Here is a 16,024-nt window from a genome sequence, read left to right on the forward strand (position 1 = left end):
TGTGAAGAATTCTTCCTCATATCCAATCTTAACATCCCCTGGTGCACCTTGAGGCCGTTCCTTCTCCTCCTGTCCCTGTTCCCTGGAGCACAGCCTGACCCCCCGGCTGTCCCCTCCTGGCAGGAGCTGTGCAGAGCCACAAGGTCCCCCCTGAGCCTCCTTTTCTGAACCCCTTTCCCAGCTCCCTCAGCCACTCCTCATAGGACTCAAGCTCCAGACCCCTCCGGACTTGCACACCCCAAGGACTCCAGAAAGGCTCCTGGCTGCTGAGTGTTTGCTGCAGCCCACCAGAGTAATGAAAGGTAGCAAAGCATCAGTGGGTGATGAGGTATTAAAAAACACTGTTCAGTCCTTGACTTTGATGCGAACGTTCCAAATGTAATTAATGGTTCAACCAGGCTGAAATAAAAATACAGCATTTGCACAGTGAAATCCCAGAGACTGCAATTTTCCTTGCGTGGGTTCAAGACTCGTTTCAGATCTCTGGCAGCTGTTTCATTGTTTAAGCTTCTTAAGAATTTCCTTTTTTTTTTTTTTTTTTCCCCAAGCTCTTAGGACCCATAGAAAATTTTACTTCAGGGAACTTTATAGTTTACACTAATATCTGATCTCCTTAGTATTCAATTTGAGCTGGTCTGTTTCTATCTTGCTTTGGTGGCTATCTTTGTATAGTTGAAGCTGATATATGTATCAGCAGCTTTTATTCCACCAGCCAAGTGCAAAGTTACTACTTTTCAGATATTTTCTTGCATTATTTGGAAGCTATCATCTCAAGAATACAAAAATGGAGACTTTTGTCCACTCTCATATATCAGCACTACCAGAGAACTGTACATGAATTATAAATTTCCCTTATCTTTTGGAAGAAAACATTATGAAAAAGGTGATGTTAGACAGGTCCCTGGAATAGCTACAGACCTTTTGAGACTGAATACTCACAGAGCTAATAGGCAGAAAGAATTATACAGAGAGGACAGTGGGACCACTGCCCTTTAAAAACAACAATACAAAATCTCATCCTGGAAAAGGAAGTTTCAATGGCTTCTGCTGTGGAGGAAATCAGTGTGGCAACAAGAAAACATTTTTGAAATTATATAGCCTCAGTATTCAGAAAGAAAGGAGATTGAAACCAAGAGAACTGGAGAGAATATAAATCTTTCCAGGGCCAGCTTCTCTTTGTTGATTTAATTCCAGTATGTTTTCTCTCTCTCTGAAACTAAAATTTAAGTAGTTTTTACTTATTCTCCCTCTACCTAAAGATCTAGACAGCCACCAGATGTCTATCTCTACACTTGCAGGGACACCTCAGGACATTGGTATTTGAGACCTGGTTTAGGACTGTCAGCCTGAGAACAGATGGTTCTTGGGAAAAATGCAGTGTAGTGGGGTCTGCACTATGGATTTGGATTTCCTTGTTTGTACCAAACTCATCTGTGGTTCACAGGCTGGTTACTCAATGAGAGACTGTTTCAAACTGTGTGTGTGATGGAGCTTACAGCATTTACAGCAGAGTTTTGAGCAGAATTAGAAGCTGGTTGCAAGAATCTTCTAGCACTTAGGGTTTGGGGTAGGAAAGGAAAGGGCAAATGTGGACAGGATGAGAAAACTGCTAAAAACTGCAGGAAATCTTCCCTTGCCAGCTTTGGGCAGATGACTTGGTGAGGTGATGATCAGGTTGCTCCTTACTCACAGGTACAGTCAGCACATCTGACCTCCATTGCTGATCCACTCCATAACATGACTGATTTAAGGGCAATATTTGTAATTAAAAAAATAAAATAGAGTCAGTATAAGATTACCATGGTGGTGAGTTGCCATTTTCAGCTGCCTTGCTGCATTTCTGTGAAATGTTTTTGCCTCTTCTCAGCCACATTCTGAGTTGGGCTCTGCAGTTGAGTGCTTGGTGTAATGCAGACTTCGGCAGGGCAAATATCTTCATTTGCTTTTGCTTTTCTTTCCTTTGGATGCATCTTGGAATGAGGCTTGGGATTGCCTTTGGTGTTTCAGAAGCTGAATATTTTCAGAGAACATTATTTTGTAGACCTAATTTATCTGTACAATTCATCTGCAGAAACATAAATTTCAGGGATTTATAGAAAACGAATGCTTAGCACCTCATACCAAGTATATATGTGTATATTCATGCATAAAAATTTCCTAATTTCTAAATTAATCCTTTTTTGTTTGACACACAGAGTTAAGGACTCACTTTTAAGAGGTGTTTTCTGGATGCTGAGGGATTGACATGATTTATAGGGAAACCTAAAACATTTGCTAGCATTAGACCCATGGTCTTTTAATATCCATCCCATTGCCAAAGTGTCTGCACATGTAAATATCTATAAAAAGATGCAAATACTTTCCCACTGCCAGTCCTTAGGGGATTTTTAGCAGTAATACAGAATGTGCAGGTTGTTAAAATGTATTTTCTGCTTATGCATGAGTAGATTGAAGTCAGGGTGGCTGGCGCGTGCTTTACTTTCAAGAATTACTAGAAGGGTTTTTTTACACTTTAATTATCTCTCAAAGAGGTGTGACTGGTATTCAGGAATCCTTCCAACATTTTGGTTCCCATGAAGACATTTCTTTGTAGGTTGAAGTCATGAGAGACTATGAGAAGAAGGAAGAACCCTGAATTGTGCTATAAATTAAGAAACTTTATGTGAAATTATGTATTTTCTGATTACCTTGTTCAGATATATATTGAGCAAAAGAGCAAATACAAGTTGGAGAAATGTCAGATAAACAAACCCTGACATCTGTAGAATTTTTATGGTCTGACTTATCTCAAACACTGATTTCACTCAGTCATCCTTCATTCTTTATATCTACATGTCTAGTGGCACATGCATTTATATTTTATATAAAGGGCAGAGTCTAGTCAGAGCATTTGAGTTAGGCTGTTAAAAATAAATTAAGGAACAGCAGGTGAAAATGATTCCTCCACATGAATATTCAAAGTTTACCTCAGCCAGATACTGTAGAAAGAATAATAAAGAGCAAAGAAACTTTGATGGGACCAAGGCATGGAGACGATCAGAAATTAAAGTTTTATTGGCACCAGCTTGAGATGACTCAGAAAACATACTCAGGAGTGGCAGGGTCTGCCTGTACTCCTCATTGCCAGAATTTCCAGGATGTTGGAAATCCAACAGCTGATCCCTTGGTCTTGATTCTTTCACTCTGGGGCTTCAGTGTGAGCAGAGTGGGTTTGGAGGTGGCAGGAGGGTGTAGGGGCCATGGAGCTGAATTCAAAGCTGGGAGACCTGAATTCATTCCTTCCCCAGGGGCCATTTCCTGTGTGTTTGCATCACTTAGGGCTGGATTCACCAGGGTCATTAAGCACTGCCAAGCAGGCCATCAGCTACTATTATTTTTATTTTTTTTTTTTATAAGAATGAAGAAAGCACAACTTCCCCCCCCCCTCACCTGATGGAATCTTATGGGAATAAATCACATGGAACACCATTTTCTTCATGGTGGAAAAAAGCCATTCTTTATTCACATAACTCCTTTTTATAACAGTTTTACAGACCTCATGTGTGACTCCAATTGGTCAGTAGCTTGCTTGCCAATTACTTTACTGGTTTGTAACAAGTTGTTATCCTGTATTGATTGGTCACTCAAGCTCTCATTGTGTACATGCAGGGAAAGTTGTTTATGAGAGTTAGTTTTCATTTTTCTAACAGTGTAAAAACAGTTTCTACAGGTGCTGGTTGTTTTTCACCCAGGGATAGATTGTTATGTTAATGAACTGCTCACACCAGGATTGCTTTCACATGGGAACTTGCAAAATGCTAGCTTTGACAAGGCCAGCCACTGATTCTAGGAGAGCAGGCTTGATTTTATGAACCCTTTATGATTTTTCTACCTTTCTGCAATGGAATCCTGTTGCCACTGTTGGACTCAGTGAGATTTCACAGGAATCAGGAGCACAGCACTGACTCTCACAATGAGAAGGCAAATACCATGGTCAGATGTTAAGAGAAGTTTTATAGATTTATAGTTATGTGTTGTTTTTGGCAGTGCCCTGGGTTTGGGACGTTTTGGAGGATCAGTTTGTCACTATGGCAGCACCTGAGCTCCAATCAGGATTTAAGGCAGGGAACTCCATCACTGGGCAGGGAAGGAGGAGCCAATGGACAGAGCTTTGGGAGGGGCTAAAGGGTTAAAAGGTGAATCCTCCATGGTGTGGGTGAGCACATGGTATGGAAAATCCTTTGCTCCCCATGCCGTAGTATTTTCTCTCTTCGGTCTTCTGTTGTATTTTTGATAAGGTTTCAAGAAACCTTTCTAAATTTTTGGAAGTGAGTAGCAACATAACCACTGTTCAGGGCCTCATGACAGGAAATTTCCTGGCAAAACTCAGGAGCCAGAATGCAGCTGTGGATTCGATGATCATTTTCCAGCCACGTCATACATTGTACAGACAAAAACATCCAGAACTGCAGAGTGCTGGGACACGGAAGGAAGTGTGTTAATGGATGGCTGCCTTGATTAAACATCAAATTGTGTTTGTGTGAAATACAAAGCTGTGTTTCGCGTCAGGTACATGCAGGCAATGTGTGTATTTGTGATTGTGATGTGTGTGGAGACCTACAATGGGACAGTTGTGAATTCTAATAATAACTGAGGAGAGTAAAGCATGGAAGAAGTCCTTTAACCTGCCTTTTGTTTGCAGTTAACCTTGGTTGATTTAGGAGCATTTGAATTAAAGCGTTAAGGATGTTGCTCTTTGCTTCTAGTTAAGCCTTAAAGAGTTCTGCAATAATAACCTTTTGAAGTATAATTTCAGAATATTGCTTGTATCCTTGAAACTATAGCTTTAGAATATATAAAAAGGAAACATGCTTGTCTTACACCTTAACAAAACAGAAAAACAGCTTAAGAAACGAAGATGAACATCACCTCAAGGATTTATGGTTTCAACCAAGGGAAGCTGGACATCACTGTATGAGATTTATAGTCCTTGCAATTAGAAGGAGGACCCACATCTGGGGAGCTGGATCCACCAGCTGGGATTCGTCTTTCTTCTTTCAGAAACCAGACCAGCACCATCTGGGGATGCTCCTTTTGGGATACATCCTGAGAAAAGCTAAATCACAATAGTGTATAGAATTGTGACGTAAAAATTGGGAATAGAAACTGCTGATCAGTAAACATTGGAATAGAAACTGCTGAGAAAGCTGATGAGTACCCCTATAATTACCTGTAAGCCTCAACTATGGGTGTGCAGTTGGAGGGAAAACTTCCCCCACTGCACCCTGCATTGCTCATACTTTACCATATTAATTAACAAATTGATTGCTGCTTGAACACTGGCCTAGCCAAGCTTCTGATTTATAACATTTGTACTTCTCCTCCTGCTCCCCAGACCCTGTGCACGGGCCGCAGAACGTGGAGGTGGTGGACATCCGCTCGCGGCAGCTGACGCTGCAGTGGGAGCCCTTCGGCTACGCCGTGACGCGCTGCCACAGCTACAACCTCACCGTGCACTACCAGTACGTCTTCAACCAGCAGAAATTCGAGGCAGAGGAGCTCATCCAGACCTCCTCCCACTACACCCTGCGGGGGCTCCGGCCCTTCATGACCATCAGGCTGAGGTTGGCTCTCTCCAACCCCGAGGGCAGAATGGAAAGCGAGGAGCTGGTGGTGCAGACTGAGGAGGACGGTGAGTTGTGGTGGGGTAGTCAATGCAACTCACTGGAGGTCACCAAGCGTGGTGGTGTTCACAGGGGTCCCAGGACGAGGGAAGAGATGAGACTCTTAACTCCATGTTTCAGAAGGCTGATTTATTATTTTATGATATATATTATATTAAAATGATATATAATTTACAATATACATACATATATGTATATATATGTATATTGTAAATTATATTATATCATTTACAATATACATATATAGCCTCACTAGGCCACCTCCTGCCAGAAGCATTGAAATGATGTATTAAAACTATACTAAAACAATAGAAGAAAGGATTTCATCAGAAGGGAGCAAGGAAAGGAAAAGAATGATAATAAAATCTTGTGGCTGCTCACAGCCTCAACACAGGTGGCTGTCATTGGTCATCAAGTAAAAACCATTTTACATGCTGGGTAAACAATTCTCCAAATCACATTCCAAAGCAGCAAAACATGGAGAAGCTGAAGCTTCCCAGCTTCTCAGGAGAAAAAATCCTGGCAAAAGGAATTTTCATGAAATGTGTCTGTGACAGTGGGGTTGGTTGGTTGGGTGTGGAGGGAAAACTCGTCTTCAAGTTGTAAATAACAGCATAACCCTCTGTCCCACAAGACTGGTGCAGCTTCTCTGGACAGTGTGTCTGTTTTGAGTGTAAAACTTGTAGGTTTAAATGATTTCCATTTCACAGCCATGTTCTTGAAAGGGCAAAAGTCCCTGAAGTGCTTGGGCATGACAGACGCCAGCCTGAGAAGCTGTTAAAGAGCTGTAGGTTTAATTCTTGGTATTCTGAACCACACAGCAGCTTCCTTTGTCATATGGGCAAATGCAATCCTGGTATTTATTGATTTTTCCTGTGCCTTCACACAAAAGAAGGCATCCCAAAAAATGTATAGTTCCTTCTTTTCCAGAGTGTAGCTTTTTCTTAAAGGTGATCTTCTGGACATCCCATTTTATAGAGATCTCAGAAGCAAAATTAATTGTGGGCATAAAAGAATGGTTGTGGATATAAAAGAACAGTTTTCTAGAGGAATTGATGGAAAGTTTAAAATGTTATTATCCCACCGGAGCTATTTCAGACCAAGGACTAAATTCCTCTGCCTGGGCTGTACAAGTTGCTGTCCTAAGTTTCTCTCAGCTGAAAGTGGCTCCTCCAGCCCCATATATCACATGGGGAGACACAAAAGGATGGCAGATAATTCAGAAAAATGAGCAGGGTTTTTATCAGACAGGCTTGGGAGTGCATTTAGTTGGTTGTCTCCCACGGCATTAACATTTTGCTGGAGTAGGTGGATTTTTTTTGAGCTGGCCTTGTAGCTGTAATGAAATATAAATCTTGCATTGTTACTTCACTAAGCAAATCAATCTTTCCTATGGATAAAGGTGTGCAGCCCCTTAGCATCTCCATGCCAAGGTGCAGTCTGGCTGTTTAGGTGGAGAGTTCTGCTGTTGTATGGGTGGAAAAGGACAAATTAAATTCCCTGCTGCTGCTCTGCTGTACTGGAATAAAATCATACTGAAATTAGTATCATATTTTCATGGATTCTGATTTTATTTGTCACATAGTGGTTACATTAGGGTATTGTTATTTGAACCAAAAGTTGAAAAATAAGCTTTTCACGTTGATAGTAGCTTGGTAATGGTAGTGCCTGGAGGGATTTTAATTTTTAATTTTATTTATTTATTTTTAAAACTCTGCTTCCTGTCTGATGGCCTTTCGGTGTCTCATGTGTGTGCAGCTGGAGCTGGTGGAGTTTTTAACACAGTTTGTCTGGGTTCTTTTCCCCCTGCAGTTCCTGGACCCGTTCCCTTGGAATCTATTCAAGGAGGACCTTTTGAAGAGAAGATCTACGTTCAGTGGAAGCCTCCAAATGAGACAAATGGCATCATTACACTCTATGAGGTGAGAGGAACAGATTGTTGTCAAGGAATACGTGCCACAGGGCCCTCTTCATGTGTGTTTAAGCCAATCCTGAGCTCTCAGAGATCTCAGCAGGTGCTAAAAGAAACCTGATTAAAATAGATAAGAAACTTCAGGATAGTCTGTTGCTACCACTGGAAAAGTTTCCAGTTCAAAAAAGAGAAAGATTTCTTTCCAATATTTGTGGCAAATTGAGAGCCATACATTTCCCCATGTCTCAGGTGCCCTGTTTCCTTCTGCAGCAGCTCCAAGGTCTGTTTGCTTTTCTTTGTTTTCTTCATCTTGAGGTAAAACACTGCTAGGTTTGATACCTACACACTGTAACTGATTCCTCTTTGCCTTCCACCTGTCACAGCACTTCCTGGCAATATCAGCAGAATGCAACCATCAACTCTTATCTCATTTTGAATGTTTCAATGAGAATATTTGTCCATCCCAACAATTTCTCTGATGATGAAGTAGAGCAGGTTATGGGGTGATCACTGACCATCCTGTGCTGGATGAGAAATAAGCAATTAAATGTGATTATAGAGTTTATCAGAGATGGTGTTTCTTGTGAAGTGTTGCTGCTGCCATCTGCTCCTGGTGAAACTCTCTATAATGTCATGTACACCCAAATATGTGGAACAGGATTGTAGGAGGAGGGACTCTTTAGGGGATCATGTGAAATGTAATACAGTCCTACAAGAGAAGGTAAAGGCACTTGGATTAAATAGCAGAAAGTGGTGCTCCAGAATTGCCTGAACCCAGTTTATGGGTTCAGTGTTTACCTCTGTAAGATTAGAGAAAGTAAAAATAATTTTGTTTTTATGGTGACATAAAACCCCTCACTGTGGCTTGTGCAGCATTTTCTGACACAGAGGAGCAAGAACCAATACTCCACTCTCTCTTTTGTGCTTTTTGTACAAACTCACTTTAGAAAAGCTACAGGTGCAAGAAGCACCTCTGACACTGGCCCTGCAGTTCTGCCCCTTTCCTCTTCCCATCCAGCCTCTGGTTTGGGACAGGATGTCCTGTGCTATGTCACTCCCAGATGTCCTTACTAGCACTGGCTCTCTCTGTCACAGTCACATGGGGGAAATGAAGCAGGTTTAACATCACTGAGATCTTATACAGCATGAGCAAAGGATGAAACTTTCTCCTGTAACTTCACTTTTAGGTCATCATTTGGCTCACAAAGGCCAGACTGAGTTTGACACAGCAACACTAAACAGATGAACAGAATTTCCTCTTGCTAATTTAGTGTCATTTCAGCCGTGCTGAAATCCTTGACTAAGTCTGGAGTCATTGTTGGTCACTGTTGAGACACTTATGGAAATGTGTGCAGGGTGTAAATCATCTGTCAGTGCTGAAATAGAACTGAGCCTCCTCATTTTGTGGTCTTTGAGGGTGCCTGTGTAAGGAATGAGGCTATAAACCTGGGTGTGTTTTCAAGGAATTAATCTGAATAGAATGTTACAAGTTCATTTTTTTCTGGCAACACAGGTGACCTACAACAGAACATATTTAAAATGACCCAAATCAAATGATGCAAATGATGCAAAAATAACTCCTTTTAATTTTTAAAGAAGCAGTTTCTTACTAAAATATTGCCTTGGGCTCAGCTTGTTGAAAGGACCTCAGCAATCTGAGTAGCTTTTCAGGCAGAGCAGCTGCCTGAGACACTTTAATGCCTGCAGGGTTGTGATGCATCATGACAGTGCCTTTGCCCCTGAAGTCACAGCATTGCTCGAGTCTCAGTGGAGGCACAAACACATTTTTCTTTTCTGATAATGACTCTCTGCATATTTGGCAGCTGAAGACAAAGAGAAGTCAAGGTGAATTCAAACTCTTCCCTCTTCCTCCTTTTCCTATTCCTCCTCACCTCCAAAAGGGTGAACATCCGACTGCTAGAAGCACCATAAGAACCAGAGAGCCTGGAAGCTGTAACAGTGAAAATATTGTCCATTTCTGCCCCTTCTTCCATATGAAAATTCCTACAGAAGCTTTCCATTGTCCATGGAAGCCTGAGACAAATCCATCTGCTGGAGATAAAAATACAGGAGAGCAGTTGCTCAACCTGGAGAGGTGGCCAGGGCACTCTCAGGGTAATTTGCTCTGTTTGGAACATGGGGATCCATGCAGATGGAACTTACACAATTCCTGTACACTGTCACTGGTGTCACTGAGAATTCTGCCCTGTCCTGGGAGATTCAATGATCTTCCAGTGAATTTACAGCTCTCTGGAAGCTCTGCAATTGTGTTGCTGTTGTTAGGGAGAAAAAAAACACAAAGGCCTGTAAGCATTCATTAAAGAAAACAAAAAAAAAACAAACAAACCAAAAACCAAAAACCTCAAAGTATTTATTAAGTATTATCACTTTATGAACTTCAGTTAGTGGTGTCAGGTCCTGCATTACACCTGGAGGTAGCTGGCTAAATTCACACATTAGAATTGTGCCCCTGAGAGTCTCTCAAACCCTTCTGGGTACAAACCCTCCTAATAAAAACAAATAAAAACTCACCTTCTCCTCCTAAGTAATAGTTCCCTCCTCACCATCACTATCACAATCTGTTTCATTCTATCTGGATATTGTATTTACCCTCTAATTCTCTTTAAAAAAAATGTTATAAGCTTCTAAAATGCTTCAAAATAATCACGCTGTCTATTCTATTTACATCCCACTTGCTTCCCTTTGGGACTGATTTTCTTCTCAGGTCCCTAATCATTCCTGCAGCTCCCTGCCAGATGTCCCTATAACCCAAATTGCTGTTGCAGTTTTCATATCCACTGCTTGGGTGCCAACTGGGCTGGGATTCAGCAGCACAACCTTCAGCAAGTCTTTTGGCAGCCAGAAGCACTAATTTCATAATGACTGCATGCTCCTAAAGAGCCTAAACAGAATGGAAGGACCTTAATGAAGCTTTTTGACTTCTCCAAGTCTCTTCTGATGGGTATTTTTCCTTCCAAATGGTATTGCTGCCTTTTAACAAAGCAAGAGTGTTGCATTTAAAAGTGGTTTAACCCCCTCTGTGTTCAGTTGCAGAATTAATTGTTTCACTGGGTACAGAAACAGCTGGATTTTTAAACAGAGGGACCTTTCAGATCCCTTGTAATTGCAGTTCTAGATCCTTCTCTAATTGCAGTCTCTTTCTGGGGAGCAGAAACCTCTTGTTCAAGACAACTTGGAAAGCTCTGGGAATTACAAATCAGGTAATCAGTGTGCTGGAAAGATGAGGATATGAGCTGGGTAGAAAGGGAGGATGGAACAGATCATTCTGGGGTGCTGGGAGTGATGCCTTGTGAGGGCTGTCCTAGAACAGAGACTGGCCAGAGCTAAAGAATAAAGCAGGGATTTATTCAAAGGATCTCCTCCATGGATCCACCTTGGGCAGCACCAGAGCCCAGCCAGGGTTGCACCCAAGATGAACCAAAATGGCCCCAAAATGCACGGCCAGGCACGGGGTCTCTGCCTTGGATCAGTTCTGCTCCATTTGCATCTTGCAGTTCATTGTCCCATTCCAGCTTTAGCCCCTGCAGTCCCACCCTGCTTGTTTTTCTCTCTCCAGCCCACGGTGTTTGTGCTCTTGGGGCTGAGATTTGGATCATTTGTCCTTGGTGCCCAGCTGGAGCAGGAATTGTTTTGTCTCCCTGCTCTGTGCACAGAGCTCACCATCCCCTCCTGTGGAGCTCAGACCCACACACTAAAGCAGCACAGAATCTGGAAATATAAAAGCTCAAACCTGAGGGACCAGGGGAGCCCAGCAAAGCTCACAGGTTTGTGGTGAGACAGGAGGTGTCAGTCTGTCTGTCCATCAGGAAAGCCAGGGAGAAGCACAGCTGCTGTTGGAAGCAACAGAGGGAAAGCTTAAAGCCTCTAACAGGTCCCCAGGTGGCTTCAGGGTGTGTAGGTACCTACAGGAGGCAGGCAGACCAGTCTGTGCTCAGAAGCCCAGCTGAGAGCAGAGCTGGGCTTTGCTGGTTCCTTGGTTTGGGTAAAAGGCTCCAGGCAGATGGTTCTGCATGTGACACTCATGGAAGAGGCACTGCTACACTGGTATTGTCCTGTTGTCTCTGGGAGCAGCCTGTGAGAGGCACAATTCAATAACATCCCAGTAATCCTGCCCCACCTTCAGTCTCCTGGCAGACTGAAAGCACCTCAACTTGTTGAAATTTTTATTTTGCATTTTTTTTAACCAGTCTTGAAAATCTGTTCTGCTTTAAAATCCCTAATAATCAAATTCTGCTCATTGTCCTCACACCATGTGGGAGTTCAGCTTCAAAGCCTTTGTGTACAAAGGCATGCAACAAAGATTTATTCCTTTTAATTTATTTTTTCCTAAGTGTGTGTAAAGTCAAACTACCATCAAACAGACACTGTCATTGGGCTGCAAGGGCAAGCAATCTAATTTAAGGTCATGAACCAGCTTTGGCACTAAAATTCTTCTGCTTTTAGATGAAATGAGGTTGTCTAAGATGTATGTTTAGTGCAAACTTGCATCTAGAAAATGTAAGTAAACAAAACTTATTTATCTCTTCATTTTGCTCTTTGGGCAGCTGAGAGCTTTCAGGTGCATTCTGTAAGTGATGCTGGCTTTTGCCTTTGTAAATACATTTTTTGTATGTATTCTATTTCTCAGAATTGTCAGTTTTTAGAATATTTCACCCTTAAACAAGAAGAAAAAAGGGGAAACCCACCTATCACTGCTGTCTGAAGTACTTGTCCCCTTGCTTGGGGAAGGCATTTTTAGGGATATTGCAATCCTAACAGTATTTAAAGGGTGGATCCCAAATATTCAGCTTCTTGGCTGGAAAAATGGCTCCCAGAGTGCTGAAGTCCTTTCAGTGAGCCATGCCTAAGGGCAATGTTGAACCAGCAAATTGTCTTTTTAAACATTGTAAGATGTAGTCCTGTAATCACTTATGTCCTCATCTTTAGGATTGTTAAATCCCTGGTGGTTTTGGGGAAAAATAAGGATGTATTTGGAGCTTCTAACTAGCTAGTTTTGTCAGTCACTGTTTCTGACACACTGTAAATCTCTATTTTGATGCCAGGAATAATAATACAAGGGACTTTCATACACAATTTCAGCTCTTTAATGGGATGCTTGGAGCCTAGTACATCTAATCCCAGTGGATTTGAGTTTAAATTGCACTTCAGAGGCTACAGATCCTCTTAGTTACCATGTAAAATTGCAGTCTGTCCTTCTTCATCTCTCCAGTTGCCAATATGCCATTTCTTCTCCATCACCTCGCTCCCATTTGCAATGCAGGAGAGGTTGTTACACACAAACTGCCTCTTTAGAGAGTCTTGCATGAGGGTCAATATTTGTGGGATGCATTGCCTGTATTTATAAAAGGGTGGAAACAAATTTCTTCCACCCTTGACCCCTTAAAGTGCATGCTTATTATAACCAAAAGCAGGATTATCTGGTGTGATAGCTATGCAGGGATATGCATCCGTTTCTATTCATAGCCCTTTTCTAAGCTGTTCAGGAAACCTGATTTTTTTTTAGATAAATTCTTTCCTGCTAAAAGGTGTTGCAAGAAAAAAAGGTTTCCCCAGAAAAAGCTGCAAGGGTTGAAAACTCAGCTTGGCTTAGTCATTTGTTTGTTTATTTAAAGGGTTTGGGGGCTTTTTTTTTTGGTTGTGAAGGGTGAAAAATGGCTCCCACAAGAAGGAAAGCAACAACCACAAAATCTTGCAACCGATTTATATAAAGCTCTACTGTTGAAATAGTGGAAAGATGACAATTGTGGGAAATTGCCTTCAGTGAGAAGTGGCTTTGAATGTTCCCATGAAAATCAATCATGTTACAGCCTCTCAATTGCATTCCATGGATGCAGAACTCCTGGGATGGAGCTTTCTCACTTAAACTCAGCTGGGGCTGCATTTAGCTGAGCATGAGCAGAACATCCTGGAGACCTGTTCTGGTTTGAAAGCAAAACCAGTGAGAGACTCCAAAGCAGAAATACAATTTATTAGGAAAAGGGAAAAGAAAAGCAAAATACATGCAATAATACAAAAGAAAAACCACTGCCAGAGTCAGAACCCAGCCTGACACCCTGTGGGTCAGGCTGCTGGCAGCAGTCCCATTGGAATTGTGGCTCAGCCCTCCCGCAGTGCCAGGGCTGGTTCTGCTGGAGCAGGGATCCTGGAGAAAGGTGCAGTCTCTGCCTCTGAAGATCCAGTGGAAAAGACAGCTGGGAATCCAGTAGAAAGACTGACTGCTCTGTCCCAAACCCCAGATTATATCCAGGTGGGGATGTTTAGCTGCTCCCCCCTGGGCAGAGCATCTCACAGTGGGCTGTTGTCATTCTGAGTCATGCAGTGGGCCCATTAAACAGAAATGGCTCCTGGAGGGAGTTATCTCTGAGTCATGGGAAAGGCATCCTTATCTCCTCCCATTAACAGGAGATAAGGAAGAAACAATGCCCCTCCTGGTTTCAGCAGCTCTTGAGGATGGGAATGGAATACATCTTTATATTGTAACCTAGGACAAGACCTTGTCAAGGGTTGAAAACACAGGCAGTGAGCAATTAAAGATGGGGTATTGGGTCCTGGCTTTATCACTCACCTGCAGGGACGTTGTTGGGAATTATTCCCTGTTCATCTGCAGCACTAATGCTGTTTGCTCTGACACTGCTTTTATAAGATGTAGTCTCTTGTCTGTCCAGAGTCCATGAAAGTTGATTACATAAACAATAAGGGGTTTACTGCATCTGTGCCATATTGAATTAGACTTCTTTAATAATCTAAACTAGCAATGGAAGTGTGTGGCCATGTGTCATCTGTTCAAGTTTGAAGCTCTGTCAGCCCTATGGAGGCTGTGTCACCCTCTCAGTGACGTGTAAGGAAAGCTGTTCACATCTACCCAGCTCAATTAGGTCTGGAGTTTATGGCTCTTAGCACAGAAGGGCCCTGCAACAGGGCTGGGCTGGCTGAAGAGAAATTGTTTCTTTTATGCCTGCTGACTGTAGTATTTACTGAGCACTTGGTGAACAGGTTGGTTAAACGCTGCCAGTGTTCTGGGCTCCACTTAATAAAGATTCAGGCCAGAATATGGGAAATGAACGGTGCTGATTGCACTGATTTATTATCATTTCTTGGCAAGTGAGAAGGGTGATAAATCTGAGCATTGCTCGCTCTCTCAGGAGCTTGGGATGCTGTGTTAGTCACAGATCCTGTGGCTCTGTTCCTAGAACAAGGCAGGGCTCAGTCAGACAGCTTTCCAGTGAAACTTGAGCATCACAAGGTCACAGGAAATATCTTCCCCCCCACCCCACAACCAGTGGCACCCCACAGAGAGCTCCTCCTCTCCCCCTCCCATGCTGTTTAATCAATTTTAATTAATTAATAGGGTTAATTTAAGGTAAATAGGGTAAATTATAAGGTCCCCTGTCAGCATGGAATATGAGCATGTGCTTGAGTGACCCTCCTGCCACACCCAGGGCGTTCAGTCAAGGTGGCTTCTCTGACCCTGCAAGGAAAGCACAATTTGCCTGTATGCAATAACACAGAGGTCAGCACGTGCAGCTGTTGTGCTGGTGGAACAGGATGGTTTTCCTTCCCCATCATGTTTGGAAACATCAGATGCCGTGGCAGGACTGGAGTTAGTCTGAGCTGTGTTGATTTAAGGTGCTGTGGGGAGCTGATAGGAGTTAGGCTGGGCTCTGTCTGCCTGGCACAGCCTGGGCTGCTGGCTCTGCTTGGCTGCTCCTGCCTCTCCAGCTAAGGACAGCAGTAAGGGAGGATGCTCCAGGTGCAGGCTGGGGGTTTACTCAGGGATTACTCCTTGTTGGAAAGAGCCTGCTGTATTGGTGCCTTAGGATTTGAGCTTTTCTATTTTCCATCTATTTGTAACCCTGCAGTTCTGTAGTGTACAACTCTAAACCCCACACTCAGTGGGAGCTGCTGCTCTCCCAGTTTGGGCAGGCACAACAATTCCTCTCCAGGCCTGGCAATCAAGGACACCTCACTGCCTCAGGGCCCAGAGATGGAAACAAAAGGGAGTTGGGGGGGCAAACTTGGGGTAAACGACTTCATTACCTGGAGCTGTAATTGGAAGATTAACCCCAATATGCAAATGGACCAAGTGTGAAAACCCTGTGGTCCATTTTTTGGGTGTAGCCCCTGGGTGAGCTTCATCTGCCCAAAATGTACCTGAAGGCCCTTCAATAAATGTAACTGCTTTTTATTCCCTAATTTTGTCTGGCCTCTGATTTTAGGTATTCCCAACAAAGCACCAGTTTTTTGTTTTTGCTCCTGTTCCTCTCCACCCTGTCCCAGTTACTTTAGCGCAGCCTTAGACTTAAGGAATGTTTAAATGTTTCCCTAATTAGGGATGCTTTTCTGCATAAGCACCTCAAAGAGCTTTTGAACAAACTTCTTCAAATTATATAGGATTCTTAATTGTGTGTTACTCATTTGCTGTTATTTG

At 42.7% G+C, this 16,024-nt stretch overlaps 1 protein-coding gene across 7 annotated transcripts in view; it reads left to right on the top strand.

Moving 5' to 3' along the window:
* Positions 1 to 16,024, top strand: part of PTPRT (protein tyrosine phosphatase receptor type T) — a 484,991-nt gene that overhangs the window by 308,978 nt on the left and 159,989 nt on the right. For all 7 annotated transcript variants that reach the window (XM_066561514.1, XM_066561518.1, XM_066561519.1 and 4 more), the window contains exons 8-9: positions 5,375 to 5,671; positions 7,476 to 7,585. In XM_066561514.1, coding sequence (XP_066417611.1) covers positions 5,375 to 5,671; positions 7,476 to 7,585 — 407 coding nt within the window. The remainder of the gene's footprint in view (positions 1 to 5,374; positions 5,672 to 7,475; positions 7,586 to 16,024) is intronic.

This window comes from Molothrus aeneus, chromosome 17 (genome assembly GCF_037042795.1).
Source record: "Molothrus aeneus isolate 106 chromosome 17, BPBGC_Maene_1.0, whole genome shotgun sequence".
Taxonomy (NCBI): domain Eukaryota; kingdom Metazoa; phylum Chordata; class Aves; order Passeriformes; family Icteridae; genus Molothrus; species Molothrus aeneus.